General features: G+C 33.4%; 1 protein-coding gene and 1 non-coding gene across 2 annotated transcripts; one reads left to right on the forward strand and one right to left on the reverse strand.

The window, feature by feature from the left end:
• Window positions 1-37: 37 nt before the first annotated feature.
• On the forward strand, window positions 38-23369 carry GCC88 (GRIP and coiled-coil domain containing 88 kDa). Its single transcript, XM_089251307.1, has 11 exons — window positions 38-260; window positions 1975-2108; window positions 4155-4280; window positions 6662-6751; window positions 7083-7211; window positions 7932-8114; window positions 11743-11934; window positions 13704-13890; window positions 20014-20147; window positions 20688-20999; window positions 22676-23369. Exons 1-11 carry the CDS (start codon window positions 176-178, stop codon window positions 23156-23158), a joined length of 2055 nt encoding a protein of 684 aa, XP_089107433.1. The 5' UTR covers window positions 38-175; the 3' UTR covers window positions 23159-23369.
• Window positions 14096-14169, reverse strand: TRNAT-GGU (transfer RNA threonine (anticodon GGU)). The gene has a single exon. It is a non-coding gene; the product is annotated as a tRNA-Thr (tRNA).
• Window positions 23370-23414: the final 45 nt, after the last annotated feature.

A 23414-nucleotide genomic window follows, 5' to 3' on the forward strand; every position in this document is an offset into this window, starting at 1 on the left:
TATTCGATAAAGATTGGCGTCAGAGCCGTCTCGATCATAGTTGTGGATGTGGTGGGAGTTTGTTTACTTTGTTGACAGATGGCCCTACAATGATTTAATAAATTTAAATAAATTTAATTAATTTAAATTGAATTCAATTAATTTAAATTAAATTAAATTTTTTTATGGTGTCAATATGGAGAGAAAAAAAAGAGCTGAATTGCTCGAGTATATTGAGGAGCAAAACAAAACCTTACAGAAATATAAGAGTCGCCTTCATGGTATTATATTGTAAATTAATATTTCTATGAATAAATTGAATTTAGTTACAATAAATGACTGTCTAACTTGGATATCTATGTTTCCATTAAAGTCTCCGCAAGTTAGAGGTGGGGGGGGGGGACATTGTGTGTTACAGGATTATGACCGGTTTCGTTCAAAATTGTCCAATGTATTGAGGTATCCGAGTTGACAGGTTTCACCATTTGTCTAATGTAGGGAAGTGTCCAAGTTGACAAGTTTCACTGTATTTGTCGACTGTAGGGAAGTGCCCAAGTTGACAGATTCTACTGTACTTAGTTTGTATTATCTCAAATATGAGTTAAACATGTTTGCTTTCATTTTGTGTGTGTGCAAACAAGTCACATACTCAGAGCTGTCTTAGCATAACTGTATAAAGACACCAGAGAATTGTTCCAGGGAACTTTGGTCCACAGTGATGCCACACAATTCTAATTTACCTAAGTCCCCTGGACCCATAGCTAGATACAGGGGAGTAAGAAAGGGTATTTCGCTCCTCTCATTCAGTGAAAAATTGTATTACAGTCGAATCCTGTTTTAAAGAATACCGTTACAGCAAAAATCTTGTTTTAACAAACACTTTTCTAATCCCCAAAATAAGTTTATGTAAGAACAATGCTAGGTAACCTGAAATTCCTTTATTACGAAATTTTGTTTTAACGAAGTGATTTCTCTGGTCTCTTGGCATTCGTTATAACGGGATTCAACTGTATTAGCATAGGTACAGGTAGACATTTGCCCCCTCCAATCATTATTGATTCTCTCCCTCCATTAGATAGAGGTGTCTGTATTTGCTTAGCCTGGAACCCACGGTGTTGGAAAACCTGGGTCCTTACTGAGTGGGACATTAGATGCTCACATCATACCTTTTTTATTTCACAAATACAAACATGTAATACACAAATTCAGACATGTGTTACACTAATACAAACATGTGTTACATGAATACAAGTATGCAGTACACAAATCTAGATGTGTTACACAAATACAAACATATAATACAAAAAAAAAAAAAAAATGCATACATGCTACAAACAAACACTTTGTAGCTTCAAGGGACTGAAAAGTCTTTCCAGCAAGCCTAAAGGAATAAGCTATAGAAATATTTTTTCTCTTGCAACAGCATTATTATATTTATTAGATATGTTTTCAAATGTAGTTAACATGTTTTCTTCTCCTTTTACAAAAATTTTGGTATCAGACAAGCTATAGCACATCAGAGACATCACTAAATTTGTACCCCCGAATGGTAACCTTGTTTTGTAATTAAAATCAATAGCTTTCTGCCATTGGCGGATGAAAGTCAGTCGAGGCCCTGGGCACAAAAGAAAATATTGGGCCCCCTTAAATTGGAGAAAAGTGTGAAGTTGAGGTTTTTCAGGGCCTTTTAAAAGTCGGGACCTCGGGCACGCGCCTGGTGAACTTGCCATTAAATTCGCCTCTGCTTTCTGCTTAACCTTCTACGTTGCTGTTCAGATAGTTTTATTAACTCTCTAAGTGTTTTTTAAAAATTTCCTGATCTACATTATAACTGCCACATTAGAAATAAAAACATTTTAAGAACTGAAATAAAGCAGATCAAATTTGACAAGATATCCCTGGATTGCCGTTGTCAGGGTTGAAATACGTACACATATAGTTTTTTTATAATGTTTTTTTTTATAAAGTTTTGATTTTTGTTCTTCCTTTAATCAGATGTTGTGGAGTCTTATAAGAACATTTCAAAGGAAAAAGAAGCCCTGCAAGAAAGTGTAAAGTTTCTTACCAAAGGAAAGCATCTTGTGGAAACATGTGAAAAAAGACAAGAAGTTTGTATTACGGAGAATGAGGTAAATAATATTTGTTATACTGAATATATTCATTCTGTTATTGTGTAAGGATTTCAGGCTGTTTGGTTGTCATGGACGAGCTAACATAGGTCTTCTCAGTGTTTTTGCTTTTATGAATGACGAGCATCTTCAAGAGTCTGAGCTCAGAAGCTGAGGACAAAGTCTGTATCTGCACATATGTGTGTTTAGGCTTGCACTACTTTAGCTCTGATTATTCGAGGACTTTAGAGCTATAATAGAACCTGGATATAATGAACTGATAGGGACTGAAGAGGTTTTCTGTTTTAATGAAAGTCTGATTTATAATAAATAATTCTTATAGGGGTGTGATGCAACAGAGTATATATTAGCGAAAGTACAGTAGTTAGCAGAAAAAAGTGTTTATTATATGTCAAATGAAAAAACAGCCTTCAAGAGCAGTCAAAATCGAAAAGATGTGAATGCATACTCTATATTAATCGTACTTTTTCTGGCTGGCGACTGGTATGAGTCATGCAGCACGTTCATGTTTATGCAAAAAAACACAACGGTCAATGCTTAATCACTTGCTTGGAGCTGCTTTTTGAGCAAGCTGATACTTCTTTTAATGACTAAAGTGAATTTTAAGCTTGTCAGATGAAACTTTGCACCCTTTATTATTATTAGTTTTTTTTAAACTGCTCATTATAAGTAGGGCTCAGATCTTTATGACCTAAAGATAAAATGTCGGTGCTGATAGGTAAAAACACCTGAATTTTAAGTTTTTTTTACCAATCAGCAATGACATTTTATCTTAGGTCATAAAAATCCAAGTCTTAGTTATAAGAAAAGTCTGTTGTAATGGGGATCATTATAATGAGTTTCTTCTGTATTTGGTTAGCTATTCAGTTTCAGCTATTCAGTTTCTCAAATAGCTTGACCATCTCAGAGAAGCAGTGCAAGTCTTAATGAACAAATAAGCAAATGCAGGTGTCACCTTTGGGCTTCTGATTGCTATTATCATTAGATTCGACAATTCTTGAAAAATTTAATCTCTTTGGTTAGTCAGCTTCAAATCCATGTGACTTTTGAAGATTCCTGTCTCTCATGTAAATGTAATTTTGAGTATGTTAACTTGTGTGTTCATGACGGTCAAACAAAACTTCATAAGAAGCTTCTCCTTTTCAGGTTTCAAGAATTATTTTTCATTTTTTTCCCGAGGGAATTTTTTTTTTCACTTTGAAACGTACAGTATATCTTCTTTTTTTCCCCCCACCCATTTTTACATGCTTTGACTAATCACCGTTGAAATTCCCAGAATACAAGAACTCGAGTTGTCCCCAAACAGGACAGATGCTATGGCTCAACCATGGCTTAGTTTGCTGCAGGATAATATGAAAAACACAGTCCAGAAAACCAATCTGGAAGCACAAAACACATTTTAAAAATACCATTGTTTGATCACCAACAGTTAATACTGTATACTGAAGTGGTGGTGTTGCCTCTTCCATTCAGAAATGAAGAAAATAGGATGAACAAACAACACTAAATGCTGATTCCTATGGTGAAATCACCTCGGCCAAAAAAAGCAATGCTCCCGAAATAAAATAAAAATCTTCTGTTAGAGAAAGAAAACCCCTCTCACTTTGCTGCAGGCAAAGGAATAAAACTGACTAGACTGTGTAAACAATTCATTAAAAGTGAGGAGGAAACGGATCATTATTTGTTCTTTTCTTGCTGTTTTTTAGAGGTTCTGTTTTAGTTGGGAAAATTATCCTAGTGGCAAGGTTTTTTGGTAGTACAGTGGCACCATCTGTTGTGGAAATGAAGAAAAGTGACCTTACGAATTGTGCGTACACAAGCGCCCTTTCTCAGTTTTTTAACCTGGCATATACTAATGTAAAAACAATAGGTTAATTATTGTTTCCTCATGCTAGTTCACGGACCTTCTGAAATCTCTTCAAGGTCCCCTGCTTAGAAACCCCTGCCCTAAAATATGAACAGTATTAATATTTGCATACATGTTTAAATGATGACAGAGTGTGATTATGGCACAATTATATTCATTGCAGTTTTTGTTCTTTTCAGGTTGACACGTCAAAAGATGAAAACTCTCCAGATGGTTTGGATGCTTTGAAAACCAGTTTGAGAATTCTGACGACTGAAAAAGTTAGAATCGAAAATGAGATGAAAGTGGACAGAAAGAGATTACTGGTCTGTTCAAGAACATTTAATATCTTATCCACACACACCCCCCCCCCCCCATTCCTTGTTATGACAGAGAAATGAATGTGTGCAAATTTTCACTTTCTAGTTTATTAGCTGTTTGATCATTTATTTTGTTACCTAAGTTTTTCCAGAAACAAATTTATATCCCCTATTGAAACACATTTCAGGAAAACAATTTCCACAGGGTAACATGAGTAGAGTAAACATTCAAACAACATTTTTCAAGCTCTTGAAATTTGCACATTTATGCTTCTGCCACAAGGGGGGACGATATACATTTATCTATACGTTGAAATGATTGAAGATTCATAATTTCTTGTTTCGAAATGTTGTTGATAGTATGATTTTTTTTTTAAATTGAGTATTTAGGATAGTGCAGAGCTTAATAAATCAAAATTTTTCGGAGCCAAGTATTTTTGTTTTCGGACAAAAAAAAGTCTGGTTTTTTCCCCACGTTACCAGGACATATTGACCCTCTCTTTTTATGCAGAAAGGTTCACATGCTAACAATTCTGTATATAGAAAATTTTAGGCGCCGATAGCGTGTTTTAGTCACCATTTGATTTGACATCTGCAATAGTAATGCCTTCCATTTGTAATTATCTTAAAGTAGTGGCTCTCGACCTGTGGTGCACATATCCAATGGTGGGAAAAAAACAAAATATTTGCCACTAGCTATAATATCCTTGAGTTAACATTAAAAAAAGTAAAAGTAGGGAAAAACCAACTCTCCCTCGAAAAAATTCAGAATATGCCCATGGTTTTTCAAATCTTATGGCAAGCATAAAATTTTTTGTTACTTAAATACAGTAAAACCTTGATAAATTGTCCTCATGTTATCGAAAAATGAAGACGGCTTAAGCAGAGTGACAACTAAAGCGAAGTGTCGTCAGTTTTCAGTTTAATGTGCAGTATTGTGAAAATCGTATAAATTTAAAGTAATATAACATTTATTAAAATATGAATTAAAATTACAATATTAAGAAAATTTATGGATTGCAGAAGAAAAAAATTGAAATTTTTACCTTTTTTAGAGCTTTTATTACTTAGCTTATTGTGATTTATACTAGTATTTTTTAATTTAGACTAATCAGACCAACTGTTAGATTAGTTAGCTTTTCTTCACAACAGAACTACTGCACATCAATTTTATATATAGATGAAATTTAATTCTAGTGTTCTAATTCTTTATCAGTAGTTCATGAAACTACAAGGTAATCTTGGTAAAATTTATCAAGGTAATCTTTCACATACTAACTACAAGGTGATCTCGAACACAGGGTCCAGTTTGAGGGACTTGCAGAGGACCCGGGGTAGGGAAAAGCCCACATTAGATCTCAACTATGGGAAAAAAATTTTCTGGGTTTTCAACAAGGTTAATTTGTTTAAATTTGGAGCCCTAAATTAGTGGGGCCCATGCAGAAATCAGGTCTTGCTTGAACAGTCCTTAATGTTTCAAAAATTCTAATGATGTTCTTTATTCGACAAATGAACTTCCTGAGCGTAACTTTCGTTACTATTCCGTTTTGGTACATAAGAACTTAATGGTGACTTTTAAGCATATGGCAATGCTGTTAACAAGCTATTTTTTTTGAAGGAAGCTATAGAAATTCTCTATATTCTATTTTTTCCTCTTAAGTTTGAGAGATGTTCCTCTATCAAACTTGTTCATGGTGACGAGTTAACCGAAATTAGCGACGAGTAAACAAGAGTTTAATAACATTGTTGTCTATGAAAGCTGGACACTCGAAGAAAAATGACGACTTAACAAGTGACAACTTATTAGGGTGATGACTTAACAAGGTTTTACTGTACTTTTTAATAATTAATCAATATTTGGCAAAATAGGAGCACATAAGTGTATTTTTGATGATACGACTATGAAAAAGGGAAAAAAATGCTTGCAGCACCATAAGATCAACACGGTGAGATAATGATGTTTCTCAATTTAACCCTAATCCCTCTACATCAATATTTTTCTCGGGTCTGCAAAATATCATTGTATCAAGGTTTCACTGTTTATAGATAGCACAGTATGTAAGAGGGCAGGCAAGCCTCTTATACATTTTTAAATAGGCAAGCCTCCTTTGCATATCAAGGAAAAAGCAAGTTTCATGCTCATTTCTAGAAATATGTAGGCCTCCTATGTATAAGCATAAAGTTATTGAAAGTATTGGGGGAGAGAGACTCAAGCCTATTTTATTATTAAGGTAATAGTAAATATTGAGAAGGGCCTTTCAAAAGATACAGAAGTCGTGTATGCATTTCCAAGGAGTATTTGAAGTGTAGAAGATTGAGAACCAGTGCCCTAGTGCTGAAATCAAAAATATATTTCATGGTTTTTTCCCTTTGTGGTTGTATTTTAGAAAGAGAACGAAGACTTGAAAGCTCAACTGGAAAGCCAGGCGGTAGAACTGAACAAAGAAAGATCAAAATTTGACACTATCGTGAGAGAAGTATGATCACATTATGCCATTTACTTTAATTAAAAACATTCTTTTATTTTTATTTGAAATTGCAGCCAATTCCTTATTCCTGGACACATTCCATGTGAACTAGATCATTATCATATTTCTTATATCTCACTGTTTTTTTCCCCTGCAATTAAGTAAATAGATATCTTTAAGTTCTGAATAAATGCTTTGTGTGTTAAGTGACATTATAACTGAACTGTATGTGAACATAGTTATTTTACCAAAATAAAATTTTCAAAAAGAACAAAAACAAATTGTTACTGTTTGTTGAAAAAACAGGCTTTAACTCTATTTTTTGTTGTGAAATATACAGCTACGGAAACAAATTCGTGATCAACAGAAAGAGCGGGAAAAAGAGCAGCAAGACCATGCAGTCATGTTGAAAGAACTTCAGAGCCTTGTTGCAGATGAGCGATGTGCCAAAGAAAAGTTTGAACAACAGGTGAGTTGTCCAGGAAACTATTTATTTATGGTGTGTTAATCAATGACCATATTTGTTCATATAAACTTATATGAGGGTTGTCTCAATAGTAAGGACTGATTAGTTATAAAAAAAATCTGCCCTCTCTTTAGTTGTGATCAGGCGATGCTCTGCAGGAATGCAAACATGCAAAGCCCTTTTAGAGACCAGTCCTCATTCCGATGCTTTGCTATACATACTACATGTATTGCAAGATAGCACTAGCTCATCAAGTTGAAATTTGTTACAAAGTTTTGCTCGTCTTGTGAAACACTCGTAAATTCAAAGTTTTGCAGCAAATTGAAATTCATTAGCGAATTCTATGATAAGGTAATGAAATTAGCCCCCTATCACATTCTCTTTCTACAGAGACCTATGCAGGATAAAAAAAAAATGTCAGGGAAAAAACACCACACCATGGCATTCAGATTCTTCCAAATTGTGCCGTTGCAAAGCTAATCAGCACTTTAAAACAATTTTCTTCGATCATTAAAACTTACGAGAGATAACTCAATATGAGTAGAAGAGTTTTCATTAAAGCCTGTAAATTTTTCATCGCAGGCACATTCAATATACAACCTCACCGGCTTTTCTTGTTTTCTCTTGTCAATTTATGTTGAACAAATTCTGGTAAAATAAAAGAAAGAATCAAATAATTATAATGTATTTATTGATTGTATTTTTCACTTTTCATTTGTGCAGTTGGAGAGCTTGAAATTTGCACTTGAAAAACTTCCAGACAAAAGATTTGAGTACGAGAAGCGTATCAACGAGTTACAGAGCGAGTTATCCAACATGAAAGAGTTGCTTGAAGCTGCAGAGGGCGAGAAAAAAGATTTGCCTTCACTTCTTAGACAATTACAACAAGAGATGTATGAGATGAAAGTAATTATTTAATTTATTTTTTTTTAATTTTGTGTTGTATTTGAAATGTAAAACAAAGCCTGACAAATGAAAAAAAAAAAACAGTTAAAGCACTGGTAGAATTTTTTTATGCATCAACCGTACAAAGTTTTCCATGCATGAGATGAGACTCGATTATATCACATGTTGGATGATTCTATTTTTTTCGAGAAGGAGAAGAAAAATGGTGAAAGCTCAGTCACTGATGAGTGATTCTTGATGCACAATTGCTTTACTTGAAGGAAAAGAATAGAATTTTCCAACATGCCATAACCAAGTCTCATGCCATAACCAAGTCTCATCTCATGCTTATACCAGGATTATACACTATAAAAGTTTGATAAAGTTCTTTTATATAACTTGAAAAAAAAACAAAAAAAAACCAATAAGCCTGTATTGGTTACATTTGCTCAAATTTAACCAATATCTTATTGGTTGCATTTTTCAAGTTTTATAAAAGTACTTTTTATAGTGTAATCCCAACCTTAGAAGACTATATTCTTCAAAAGAAATGGTTAAAAAATACTGTATATACACTTGTGGATGAGCCACGTTTTTTTGTTCTGAAAATCTTTTATAAACTGGGAGGGTCAGCTTATATAGCATGTGGATTTATCATATGAAATAAATTTGCCCACTTCATTTAAAACTGTTGGGCATCCTCCGTTACTGAACTCAAGTGTCAACTCAATATCTAACCGTTTTCCACCTGTAAACATATCTCTCAATTAACTTTCTTTTACAAAATCCTTCACTGCCTTTTTCATAACGAAACTTTCAATTTTCTAACTCCAGCTTCATACTTTTTCAATAGAATTAACCATTCTCAAAATTGAAACCCATCTTTGCATTCACAGATAGTTCCAAATTTAGTATCTTTCCTCGAACAATAACTGGTTGAAGCAACCTCCCATCAAACATTGATTGTACAACAGTTTCCGATTTCTTTTGTAACATCAACCATCTCTTCTGTCAAACTTCACCACCACATCCACTTGTATAGGCCTTGACCAAGCAATATTGAATAAATGAATAAAATAAAATATGGGTCAGTTTTTTTAGGAGAAAAATTCAGACTGAGTTTTATATACATGCACAACATGATAATCACAGCAGTTTGTGGCCCGCAAACGATAGCCATCTCTCATCCTTCCAGAAAGACAAAATTTCGTACAACGATGCCTTTTTGCTCATGCTGTAGCCATACGATAGAAAAAGTTTTAATGCTGTCTTGAAAAGTGGGAGAGAGTAAATTGGGAGGATGATTATATTGTACAGTAATTTCAGTTTGAAACGGACTAGGCAGTCCCCAGTCCTATAATGAGTAACTGGTTTAATAAAATATTAGACTTCCTTGAATGGACGTAGACCATTTTAACTTTTGAGGGGTCGCTAAGAAAGAGGAGCAAGTTGACCATTTTCTTTGTAATCATGGACAATGGCATTGGTCTGTAATTGCTTATATGAAATCATTAGAAAGGCAGTCGAAAACTATCAATGTCTCAGAGTCGTTCACCCATAAATCCCATCCTTAGCTCCTCTCAATCACTCTTTCATCTTCGTGCCCTTCTCACATTTTTCATTTTTTGAAACATTGTATGGCTAAGGCTGGGATTACACTATAAAAGTTTGATAAAAGTCCTTTTATAAAATTTGACAAATTTGAAATGCAACCAATAAGGTCATCAGTTGTAATTTCTAGAATGTAACAATAACCTTATTGGTTGAATTTTTCAACTTTTATAAAAAGACTTATCAAACTTTTATAGTGTAATCCTGGCCTGAGGTCTCTATGCTGTTTTTTAATCTACATGAGACGATGCAAAGTGACTTAAAAAGTACAAGCAAAAGAAAGTATGTTTCTATGCTAACTTAAGTTTGAAGCTATAAAAAGACAGGATAGAGGTGGAACAATTAAAAAATGTTGCAAATACAGTAAGTATGCTAGCACTGCTTTTGCTTGTCTTTTTTTTAAAGTAAAACCAGCATTTAAAGCATTTTTATTGTTTTTCTGATAATTTGAGTTTTTAATAATCCGAGGTGCCCTTGATCCCATTCACCTCGAATTATCAAGACTCTACTGTATGTATTCATACTCCTACTGGTGAGAAGAAGAGAAACAGTATCTAATGCAAAGCACTTTTCAATATATTCAGCTACAAGAACAACAATGCCAATTATATCAGTGTTAAAAATTTTTGTCAGTATTGTGAGACTTAGCTTATTTATCAAGTCGAAATTTGGTGAAAATCTTGGCGTGCCTTGCAAAACACTCAGTAACTCATGATCCAAAATTTTACTCTACAGCAATAGCCTGACTTATGTTACTCCTGCATTTGTATCATCTCATTGTAAAAATGGTATTTTCCTCAATTGGACACATTTCGAAAAAAAACCTTGAAGCCTTTTTACGTTACCTTTTTAGAGAGGATTGCTTCCCCCCAAAGAGAGAGTTGCATCATCCAAAAAACACAAAAAAATAGGAAATAATGAAGAAAATCTCATAATTTACCTCCTGAAGAGGATGGGACGTTACCTTTGAAAAAGTTTATCTCAACTTATGTCTCTTTGGCAGGGGCAGCTAAAGCTCACCTGCCGCCAGGGTGCAAAGCCCTGTGTGCTGCCGACGACCCTGGTGGTAGGCTGAAAGGGCTTTAGCCTAGTGGATTCTGGATAAACCTGATTTCTTTATCCATCCATGACCGTATGCTTCGGTTTGACATAGAAAATTTCATTGAACACATGTCCCGCTTTTGAAGAAGCTGTCCTGTATTTTCGTCTCGAATTATGTCACTGTTCTTAATTATGTCTGATAACTTTTTCTACACAGTAGCTCCTATTGATGAGCTATCATATTTTTCTTCCTTTTAGAGTTGAAGTTTTTAATTAATCTCAAATCTCTAACATAGAGTTGGACTTTGTTAACGGCAAAATACCTACTCCAAGGTTCCCAGGGCAGAAACTAGGGAAGTACGTGGGGGTTCTAGTGCTCTAGGACATGAACAAGTGAGAACCGAATTCTTCCTTCGCCTTTATGTGACCACTCCTGATAAATTACTGGGTGGAAAAACCTAAATGTAAATATGCCCATGTGATGTCTTTGGTATGAAGAGTCCATTCTTGTCTTTGGTATTATGCCCCCATGCTAATACCTCCCACATAGCTTATAAGAAGTATCTAGAAAGTATTGCTCAGACTCTCAAGTTCTATTCCCTCAAATTTTTTCATTATCTTCATTGTCAAGGAATGGCTCAAAAGAGCAAAAGCGTGTGGTGTGAATTTTTTATTATTTAAAAGATTTATGTGTCTAAACAAAAGATTATGCTGCACCCCCTCACAACTTGCTGCACAGCACCTCTTGCACCCTCTCTCTTTCGACTTGCACTGTCAGTCTTGCAATGAATTACTGATTTTAAGTCCCAGGTATCATTGTATATGATTAAGTAATTTTCAGTGACCAAGACACTAATAAATGTTCACTATGTGTGGTATTAAATCTTATGTGTGATTATATGTATTCCTTGCTGAACAGTCCCCTATTATTTATTTTTCATGCATATTTAGTGTTCGCTTTCTTTCATCTTTTTTCTGAAATTTGGTGTAATTTTAGAAACGTCATCAAGAAGCTGTTGAGAGAGAATATAAGAGAGCTAATGAAGCTGAAGAAAAACTTAAGGCTCTGGCAAGTTTGAGTGAGGAACGTGCTGGAAGCTTAGAACAGAGATTATGTGAATTATCCCATATGGTTGGCAATTACGATAAACTTAGGCAACAAGATCAAATGGCCATCCAGAAACTAAAGGTATCGATCTACAAATGTTTATAAAATCAAAATATATATTTAAATGTAGAATTGCAGATTAATTATACTAACACGTTTAAAAAGAAATACGATAAACATGTTGCGGTAAATCGAGAAGCTATCCATACTTAGAATAAGACAACCATAAGTATTCTTTATGGGCATTGTATAATATTTTATCATGTGTATATATTGTTTACAATTTTTGTTAATTGCATTTTTAATTGGGTTGCTATATTTTTGAAATATATGACATCCATATTTTTATGGGCATCTTTTTCTCAGCCATCTCGTTGGGCATTTTGCCTGTTGTGGCGTTGTATTTGTATTTTAAATTTTCTCCAGGTAAGTGGGTTGCAACATGAGTGATTTAGTAATGATTTTATGCCATATTTTGTTCTTTGTGCAAATGCTGGCTAAGTGTATATTTTCACTATCCTTTTATCAACATTTTAACATATATGTCATTGACCATAGGCCGAGAATTTTTTGTCGCTTTAATTTCAATATCTCCTTGAAATGGGAAGCGGGGTGTGTCTGGTCCTTCAATTTCATCCTAGTCAGTTTTGTTTTAAACTAAAGTTATCGTTTTACTTGACAAATTTACATACAAAAACCACTTGAGATTGCAGTCAACATTCGATTTAACAAACCAACTGATTTTTATGAAATCATTCTATGTTTCTGAACGCAACATGCCATTTCTACAAACTTTTGATTTTAGAAACTAGTTGTTCATGTCTGTTTGTCTTTGTAAGAACAATCATAAACTGTGTTATTACTAAACCGTACATACTTGTTTTATACATTCCTCTGGTTGGTTTCAAACAAATTGGAATGTGTTGCTGGCGGGGGGGGGGGGGATGTGTTGTGTGCTTATCATAGAGGAAATCTCTCCAGAATTTCTATTCCATCTCCTGAATTCCTGAAAAATTCTTATATCTTACAAATGTTTACAGTGATTGCAAAAAGTCTCTACTTTTGGGGGAAAAGTCCATTGATTGTGTTTTGCTCTGGAAATGATCCCGACTCTGAAAATGATTTAAAATTCAATCTAAATTGTTGCCATTGTATCAAATCATAAAAAAGGTAAAAGTTTGCTAAATAGCCAGTGTCAGTTCAGCCTCTCAACAGTTAAACCGGGGAGATATTTGGGCGACTATACATCCTGTTGTCTGCATGTCCCATCTTTGGGCTTGATAGCTATTTTTTTGTTAGTGTGATTTGATTTTGGTGTAGGAATGACAGGTAATTTAACCAACCATCAGATGATGGCTGGCAACTTTGCACCAGTTGGCAATGGCTAGCACAATGTTAAGTTTTTTAAAAAGGGAAAAAATATCTACAATTTTATTTTTATGTATGAAAAAAAATCCCCATTTTTTTTAAAAAATTCCTTTTATATTTGTTTATATACAGAATTTGAATCCTTGCAAAAATAATCTCCCTAACTCTCATGCTCTAAGGTTGGCAACTATGGTATGTGTATGGCCCTTACATATTTATGGTGTCATATTTATGTGTTTTGTGTTTGAGAAGTGCTGCCATGTCTATTGTATTGGAAAAGGAAAATTTCAGAATTTTTGTGTATTTATTTTGTAAGTATTGTTTTGAAGGTCCATCTGTGCTTTGCTGAAAGACTGAAACATTTTACTTCTCAAACATGCTGAATTGGAAAACAAGAGTGTTTACTGAACAAAATAATCATTAGCTGATTGTTGTAATCTTGGTGAAGTCAATTAGAAATTCTTAATTTTCACCCCTGTTAGGAACGTGTTGCTCAGTTGGATCAGGAAAATAGTGCCTTGACTAATACAGTTGCAGGTGCAAAGATGTACAGTTTAGACACAATTGATGGGAATTTAGATAATCAGGATATAGTCGACAAAATCACACAACTCAAAGGGCTTCTACATTTGGCCATGCAGAAATCCAAAGTCTCACCGAGCTTATCTGGTAAGTTTGTCTTGGGACCTGATACTTCAGATTTATTGCAATCAAATATTGCTATGTGAAAACAAATGAATTATTTTTTTACTGAATTTTAGTTATTATTAGTTTTTAGAGAGATATAGATGGCTTTTTTCTCAGCCAGAGATATCAAGGAAACAGTTATTTTCCGGATATTATGCTGAGGTGAGCTCGGAAAGAAAAGTCATCACGTCTCCGCCGGGACTCGAACCCAGGCCCTCTTGCATACCGGGCAAGCATGCTACCATCTACACCACTGGAGACACATGAATCTGCCATGAATACTTCAGCACCTCACGACACAGTGCGTGAAATTAGGAAGGCAGATTCATGTGTCTCCAGTGGTGTAGATGGTAGCATGCTTGCCCGGTATACAAGAGGGCCTGGGTTCGAGTCCCAGCGGAGACGTGATGACTTTTCTTTCCGAGCTCACCTCAGCATAATATACGGAAAATAACTGTTTCCTTGATTATTAGTTTTTGTTTTAATTTTTACTTCATCTTAACAAGATGTACAACTGTATATAGGTATAGTAAAAGACTAATGTAACGAGTATGGCTTATAACAAGAATTTTTCTATAATAAGTGATTGTCAAAGAGCTGACATTAAAAATAGAAAAAATATTTGGTTGTTGCAAGTTGAAAATAATGAAGCTTTTGCCATATCGCTATGACAATTCTCCAAAAAGGCCAGTTTTTTTCCCATCAATAATTGAACTGGGAGGATCATTTACCATTGCATATGTTCCTTGGGCATATTATTCTGAGGTAATTTTTCAAGAAGGGACACAGAAAAGTCAAATTTTTATTCTTCAGATTTAGGCTTTCCCACTGACTCTACACTTGAGACCACGATGGCTGCCAGGGCTTTTTTTTTTATATATATATATATATATATATATATATATATATATATATATATATATATATATATATATATATATATATATATATATATATATATATATTATATATATAAATCAAATTTATTGTTATCATATAACAGTACAAAAAGAAAAAAATTTACCAAGGAGTCAATCAAAAAAATGACCCATTCTGGTAAATGCTAGTAAAGATTAGTATGGAAAACAGAATAGTCAACTAAAAAAAAAAAAATCAAAATTATTCAAATTAAAATAAAAATTAATGGCAACAGAGGAGTGCAATTTAAAAACAGTTCTACATGCTGCAACTAAAAATATAATTTTTTTAGATGTTGGAATGAAAGCAAAAACGACTAGATGCAGCATGTAGTTAAATTAAACTGTTACGTTATTTAAGGATTATATGAGCAAGTGAAAAAAAACATTAAAACAAATTTTCTATACCATCTAGTGAGAATATGTATTGCTTGACACACTTTTTAAAGGATGATAAATTAGTATTGTGAGTGATTTCTGGTGGTAATGTATTGTAGAATTTTGGGATAAGGTAAGTAAAATGTTTCTTCAACAGTGTTTTATGAGGCAGCGGAAGTGAATACATATTATTTAATCGATTTGAAGATCGAGATGTATTTAAAGGCAAGGAGAATTGACCTTTGAATAGGAGGAGAATAGATTTATAGAAATATAATTGACGTAATGTAAGTATTCCAAGATGTTGATGAAGTTGTATTGATGGTGTAGTAAAGTTATTTGTGATGATTCTAATTATTCTCTTATGGAGGCTGATTATAGGGTAAAGGGTTGAAAGGTAGTCAGAATCCCAGACAGTTAGACCATATAGTAGGAGTGAGTGAAACAAGGAATAATAAAAATAAAGGGTTAATAAAAACGACTGATTCAAGTAGGATTTGAGATAGTAAAATTTATAAATTGCTAGTCGTAGTCTTTTTTGTAAGTACTTGATATGACTCTTCCATTTAAGATTGTGATCAATATATACTCCAAGGTATTTAATTGTAGTAACTTGTTCGAGACATGAACAATTACAATCAGAATTAATAGTACAATTGCAATTATGGAAAATTAAATTAGGGTGAAAGTGAGTGTTAGATTGGGAAGAGAAATTTATAAACTTAGTTTTTGATGTATTTATCTGAAGGTCGTTAGCAACAAACCACTTTCGGATTTTAATTAAATCAGTATTGATTAGGTTAGTAAGAGATTCAAAATCATCAGATGAGTAAAGTAATACTGTGTCATCGGCGAAAGTTATGATATTGCCATTTATGTTTAAATTACATAAATCATTTATGAATATTAAAAATAATAATGGTCCCAATACAGATCCCTGAGGGACGCCTTTCACTATTTCCAATGGGGTGCTAAGGCTATTGTGAATTTTGACTGATTGTGTTCTATTAGTTAAAAAAGAAGCAATTAGATTCAGAGTATTACCTCTGATTCCGATATATGACAACTTATTGAGTAATATATGATGATTCACGCTATCAAATGCTTTTCTTATATCAAGAAATATTGCAATGGTTTTTTTAGATTTATCAATATTTTCAGCAATAAATTTAGTAAATGTTAGTAGAGCAGTTTCTGTGTTTTTATTAGGAAGGAATCCAAACTGGTTGTTAGAAAAGAAACTGAAATGTGACAAGAAAGAAAAAATTCTATTTTTGATAATTGTTTCAAATATTTTTGAGATAGAGGGTAGAACTGAGATTGGTCTGAAGTTGTTAAAATCATTGGGATCTCCAGATTTATAAATAGGTGTTACGATAGCTGATTTTAAAGACCTCGGGAATATACCATTAGCCATACATATATTTATTAAATCTGAGAGAGTATTCAAAATATTATATGGTAGAATTTTCAAGACCTTGGTATTGATTGTTTCTGCAAAGGATCCAGAAGTGGGTAATTTTTTAATAATTGTCAAGATTTCATCAGCAGTTGTTGGAAAAAGGTATATTGAGTGAGGATTCGATTTCATGTATTGCTTAAAATCTTCATTTATGTTGATATTGAGTGTGGAAATATTAACAAAATGGGAATTAAGTTTTGAGCCAGAGAAATAGGATCAGAATCGGAGGAAAACAGTTTATTATGACCATCAGTTTTTTTAATTATACCATCAATGAATCTCCAGCATTTTGTGGGAGTGTTACATTTTGAAAATTGGTAGGAAAAATATTCAAGTTTAGCAGATTTTATTTTGGATTTGACCAGCTTTACAACATTTTTATAGGCTATATTTAATGGGATATCGAATGGAAATTTTCGTGTTTTATAATACAGTTTTTGCTTAATTTTTGTCAGGTGTCGTAATTCATGAGTGATCCAAGGATTCAGCTGCGATCTATTGTTTTTACAATTGATATATCTAGCGTGATTGTGTACTATTGTTTCAAGTTTAAGTAAAAATTCTTCAAAATTATTAGAAGGGTCAATATTATTGAATGAAAAATTGTAATTTTGAAGAAAAATATGAAGTTTCCGATAATAAACTTTTTTAAACTGACGGTTAGTTAGTTTTGATCTGATAGTTGAAGTGGATATACTAAAACATAGCTTACAAATTATTGCATAATGATCTGTCAAATCAGAGAAAAAAATAGAAGAATATATATCAGAAATATCAGATGAATTCCGTATGAATATGTGATCAAGACATGTGTTTGATCGAGGTCTAGTTATGCCTTCGATATATGGCTGAAATCCTTTACTACACAATAAGTTTAAGTATTCAGTAGTAATATTAGAGTTAGAGTCAAGAAGGTCAATATTGATATCACCAATAATTAGAACATTTTTACATTTGATTCGATCAATAGTAGTTTTCAATTCGTTAATGAAATCGGTAGATAGAAATGAATGAGATCGATAAACAGATAAAATAGTAAACTCCAAAGATTGGTGAAACAATACAACAATCTCAGCTGTTTGCATGGTGATTGAAGTTAAATGTTTTAGGCTTAGGAAATCGTTAACATATACCAGTATACCACCCGAATTATTATATTGTCTACAACAATGAAATATTTCGAATCCGGGAATATTGAAAAAGTTTATTTCGTTGTCAAAAATCCAGACTTCTGAGAGGACTAAAATATATATGTTTTGAATATTGGTACCTAAAGTTGTTAGCAGTTGATTAAAATTCGATCTAACACTGCGTATATTTATATGGAAAACGTTAAATGAGGAAAATGTAAAGTTAGTATTATTTAAATTTGAATTGCTGGTAGAGAAGTATGTTTTCAGTTCATCCAGGGTGTTCAGGTCAGTGTAGTTTAGATTGGGATTAATAATTAATAAACATTATTTAAGTCATTTACATGAGTAATACTGAACACCCTGGAATCATCGTATTGACGCAAAAATACCTTACCATCTCTGATCCAGCAGTGATTGAAATTCCTCTGTTGCTTGAATTGTTTACAGTGATAATAAACGTTTTTCATATATGGACATAAGTGGCAATTGAAATATACAGGCACCGATTTAAGTCTGTTATCAATTGATGACGCTAACAATTTCTTTGTTTTTGCTTCTTTTAAAAATTTGTCTCTGCTGGATTTCCCATCAAACTGGACAATTATGGGCTTAATTTTGTCCTTTATCTTCGTTGGGACGCGGTGAATGGCTGTGATGGTATTTGACATCTCGGGATCTATTAGAGAAACAATAGTCATTTTCAAATTGTCGATATTTTCCTCTGGTGTCTCTGGCAATCCTTGTATTTCGATGTTGCATCTTCTTGAGTATTGTTGCAGACCACCAATTTCACTTTGGAGTTTTGTGATTTCGGTTTTCAAAACTGAGTTTTCGGATATTATTTCCTGGTGTTTGTTTTGGAGGTCAGCTATTTGAATTTGATATTGATGGTTCTGTTCTGTCAGTGTTAGGAACTGAGTAGAAATGTACGATTTCAGTGCCGTAATTTGGTTTTCGAAAGACTTGTTGATTATGTCAACTATTTGTTTTAGATCGGATGGTAAGTTTTGTAAATATTGTTCATCGCTAGATGGCAAGGCCATTTGGGTATTCACTGAAATTGAGCAATCTGTGTTTTCAGTCACTGTTGGCGGTTGGATGAGCGGAATTGATGATATAGAGGCTAAGGAGTTATCAGCGATTGATGCTGTCGAGGTAGTAGATGCTGCGTTTGTTGAGATTGAGATATTTGATAGACTTGTGCTGGCGACACCTGATGAAGCTGCGACTGGTGTAATTATTGATGTCGATGTTGTTGTTATAGTCGTTAATGTCGGCATCGATGAAGCTGAAATTATTGATGGTGCACTATGATTTCCTGAATTTTTGCATGTAAAACAGTACCACGAACTTTCGTCTCGTTTGAGTTTTCGGAACGATCTTTCACTTAGCCCACCACAGTAAAAATGAAATATGTTCCTGCATATGACACATGTTAATCCATCATCCATTGTTAGAATATCTTCGGAGCACAACTTACACTTAGACATATTGACGGCTGACTGATAACAGCTACATAGCTCGTGATTAGATAATTAACGTGGGATTTAACTAAAATAAATATTGCACATTAAAAGGATTAGTAACGAACCATGCGAATTAAATATGCTGTAAATTGTATATATTATACGTTTTTAAAGAATGTAACGCAAAAAAAAAAAAATTGCCCTTTTTTTCCTTTTTTTTAGAGGAGCAAAAACAAACACGTGCGTACACCCCAACTACTGTTGCCATACATTTATTCGGAAGGAACTTACAGTTTGAAGTCATTTTAAACAAATTATGTTAAAAAATGCTGATGAGCAAAATTGTTAACGACTCATTGAGCAGTGATACAATAATCAAGGAGTTTTATCATTTGGTCAGTCCACTAAATCATTTCAAGAATAAGAAATTTGATGTAAAAATGTCTTAAAGAATCTTAAGACATTTTCCATGAAAACATTTTCCTATGACTGAATCAACTGCTATTTCACTGAAAATCAATTTCATAACTGCAGTCCTGTTCATTTGCAATGATAATATTAGAAAAAAATGCTTTAAAAGGTGATTATAATACAGATAAAGTGGGAATTCTCTCTCTATAAAAAATCTGACAGAGAAAAAGATTAAATTGACTTATAACAAGGAGTTCATTGTAATGAAAATTTTCTCTGTCATGATGGAAAGTAAGTGTTGAAACTAAGATTTTTTCTTTCGCTTTTGAAATATTTAGGACTTCTGGGAGATTTGCAAAAAGATGAAATTTTTAATCCTCATGTTGCCTGTGAAAAAGAGTGTGACCGCTTGAAAAATGAACTTGAGCAGACCAAGCAAAAGCTTCAATCGGCTAAAGCTATATATACCTTAGTAAGCATACTCATTAATGAATTATTTAATCTCATTTGATGCTTTTTAACACTTAAATCACATAAATAGTTGTAGACTTACAGTAACACTCCAACTTGCGTCGCCCCGCATTCACGTCTTCTTGTCCTAAGAATGGTTTTTTTCGATACATTTTGAGCAAAACTCTAAGGCTTTTGACATTGCATTCTTAAAGAGACATGCAGAAAATACAAACAAATATGCATATCTTTTTACCTTCTGTCTCCTCCTAAGGAGGAAGGAGCATTACCAATAGAAAAGTTTACCTCAACTTACGTCTTGGAATGAATTAATGATGTAAGTCAGAGTATAACTGTACCTCTATATGCACAGCGAATATTTTTCCTCACACACCTCCCACTATATATTGTGAATCATCGATGAGTACTTCAGCAGCCTACAAAGCCCATCATTTGTCAGCAGCTAAACCAGTTTAAAGGCTATCCAGTTAATACTAATTCTACATTGCTACTTTTTAGACGAAAAAAAAAAGTCTTTTTGAATGTTTCATGGTCTTTGCAGGAATCAGAATCCCAGTCTGAAGTGATTTTACTGAAACGAGAAGTGAGAAACTTGGAAGAAAAGCTGGAAACGTGTAGGATTCAGTTCACAAAAACAGAGGAGCAGCATCAGAGTATTACGCAGAAGCTGGAGCGTATTATCAACGACATGAAAGCAAGCCGAAACCAGGAACTGTCTGCTCTGAAGTCAGAACATCAAAATAAACAGATGGAGCTGGAGCAACAGGTACAGAAACAGCGAGAAAGATCAATGACGTTGCTGGAGGATAAAGAAGCAGAAATAGTCCAGTTGAAAAAGTCTTTGCAGACAAAGGTATACGAGAAAACCGTGTTTCAAAAATAAAGTGACAATATTCTATATTAATGTCTGGTCCCAATACATTTTTAACAGTGTTAATATATTCCATCTGTAACAATAAAATCTTCACATTGATACAGTTCTTCAATTCCTTGAATATCATTATTCAGTCGGGCCTGCTTATAACAAAGTTTGAAAAAACTGCAAAACTATTTGTTTTACCCTCACTTTTTATTATATCCATACTTGTTTGAAAAATGTGTTTAAGCAAAATAAAATATTTTACATGCATGATAAGCATTTCTCAGTAATCTGAGCATTTAAAAATTAATGAACTGAAATTATGTTTTAATTTAGATTACAAATTTAATCAAAATCTCATGTAATGAGTATATCAACAAAAACATGTGTCAATCATTGCTCTTTTTTTTCCTTCTTGATATTTTTGTGAATTTTGCGTTGAAATCATTTTTGCCAAATAAGCATACGAAATGTTTTGTTTTAGTGGGAGAGCGAACACCACAAAATTTTTTCGTTTCATTTAACAAAATAATATCAAGTGTAATCTAAACTTTTTTTTCATACCTCACTTTCATCATCTATTTTTGGCTTTCAACCAGCTGCATAGCTACAGTTTTTGAAGTAATGCGTAGCATTTTTTGCACTTGGACATCCTCAAAATTAATTTGCACATTTAACCCATCGCAACCAATGTCTGAATCTAGCTTGGGAATGGCAAATGTGCACTAAAGATGGTTAGAGTCTTGGGAATGAAATTTATTCCCAATGTTATATTGGAGATTATTCCAATGAACTCACTATTTTCTTCCTGATTGAGGTTTTCTGTAAACAAAATAAGATTTAACTGAGAAAAGTAGGGAAAAAAAAGCAAAATAGGATTTTATAGTATCCAAAACAGCCTTACTAGAATGCCTTCTAGGGAAAAAAAGAGGCATTACCAGTTGCTAAAGTAAATTTGCAGATAAGAAGATTTAGATAAGATTACAAAGAAATTTCATACAATTTCCCATTTTTGAAAATTGGTCGAAAGTTTATTATAGGCATATTTTACTTAAATCAGTGTTCGTTAACCAAAATAGCATAGGTAAGCAATACAAAATTTACATGACATGGAAAAACTTTGTTATATGTAAAAATAAGTAATATCTGTGTTTTTTATAAGCGAGTTCAACTTTATAGGAGTGTCAATTGTATAAATTTGAGCAATTATTATCGTTATTTCACTGCCTCATATTCATGTGATCTATTTAGAATAGAGTGATGGTAAAGAAAATTAACTACTGTGTATGCAAGCTGAATTCTTGTTTAGAAATTTGTTTCCATGTTGTGAGAAGGGTATTGGCTTATATATATGTGAGTCAGCTTTTGGGGAGAGAAAATTCAACCCGAGTTCTATTAACACCCTCACTCCTTATAGTAGGGGGTGCACTAATTTCAATCCGCAAAGTGGGTTCTGACTGGGCAATGGAAACAGGTGCAACATCATGAGGGCCCCACCCTAGGCTGAGCAATGCTCTGAGACCTCTACAGATCTTGAAGGTTTATATTTGTTCTGAAATGTTTTTTTCCATCAATTTTATAGTAATCACTTTCATTAATGTATAGTTCAGTAAAATCATCAAAACTATATGCTTTTCTCACTTTTTCTCTTCATTGCATATGCCCTATAGGAAAAGCAGCTGAAGAAATTCACAGAATCAGCTGAAGATTTTACAGAGAACTGGGAAGAAAAACAGCTAACTGACATGTTATCGAATTCCACATCATCATCTACGAGAAAAGGTAAAGTCCTGTTGTATTACACCCAAGAGATAGCCAGGAAAGATGTAGAAATAACCAATTTGCGCCGATGTCGCTTGCAAGCAGAAACTGCTCTCAGGGAATTGCAGCAGAACATATTGATAAAGGAAGAGAACTATCAGGATGAAATCGATATCTTGAAGTCTCGGATAAAAAGACTGGAGAGTGTTCAAGAAGGAGCGAACATGGAATATCTGAAGAATGTAATTTTCAGGTTCATCAAATCCAATGACCCGAATGACCAGTCACACATGATAAATGCTATTGCAGCTATTCTTCATTTTACACCCCTAGAACTGCAAGAAGTGAAAGCATATCGACAGTCTGGGACGTGGAGCATGCAAAGAATATAGTTTGGGAGATTTTTCAATCTATAGATATGTGATATACGGAATTATGAATAATGATGCATGGCGATCATGCATTGATTATTAAATAATATAATTCATATATGTATATGTGGTATTATATATCAAAAAATGTAATATTGGGGAAATTTATAAATTTGTATAAAAAAACCAATCTTTTATCTAATAAAATATATAAAGGTAATGGTTGCAATTCAAGAAAATTGTTATTGAGAGCTGTGATGGCTTGGCATTTGCATTC

Source organism: Pholcus phalangioides, unplaced genomic scaffold (assembly GCF_987345545.1).
Source record: "Pholcus phalangioides strain wild (caught in Gottingen) unplaced genomic scaffold, Ppha-v1.0 ptg000003l_1, whole genome shotgun sequence".
Taxonomy (NCBI): Eukaryota; Metazoa; Arthropoda; class Arachnida; order Araneae; family Pholcidae; genus Pholcus; species Pholcus phalangioides.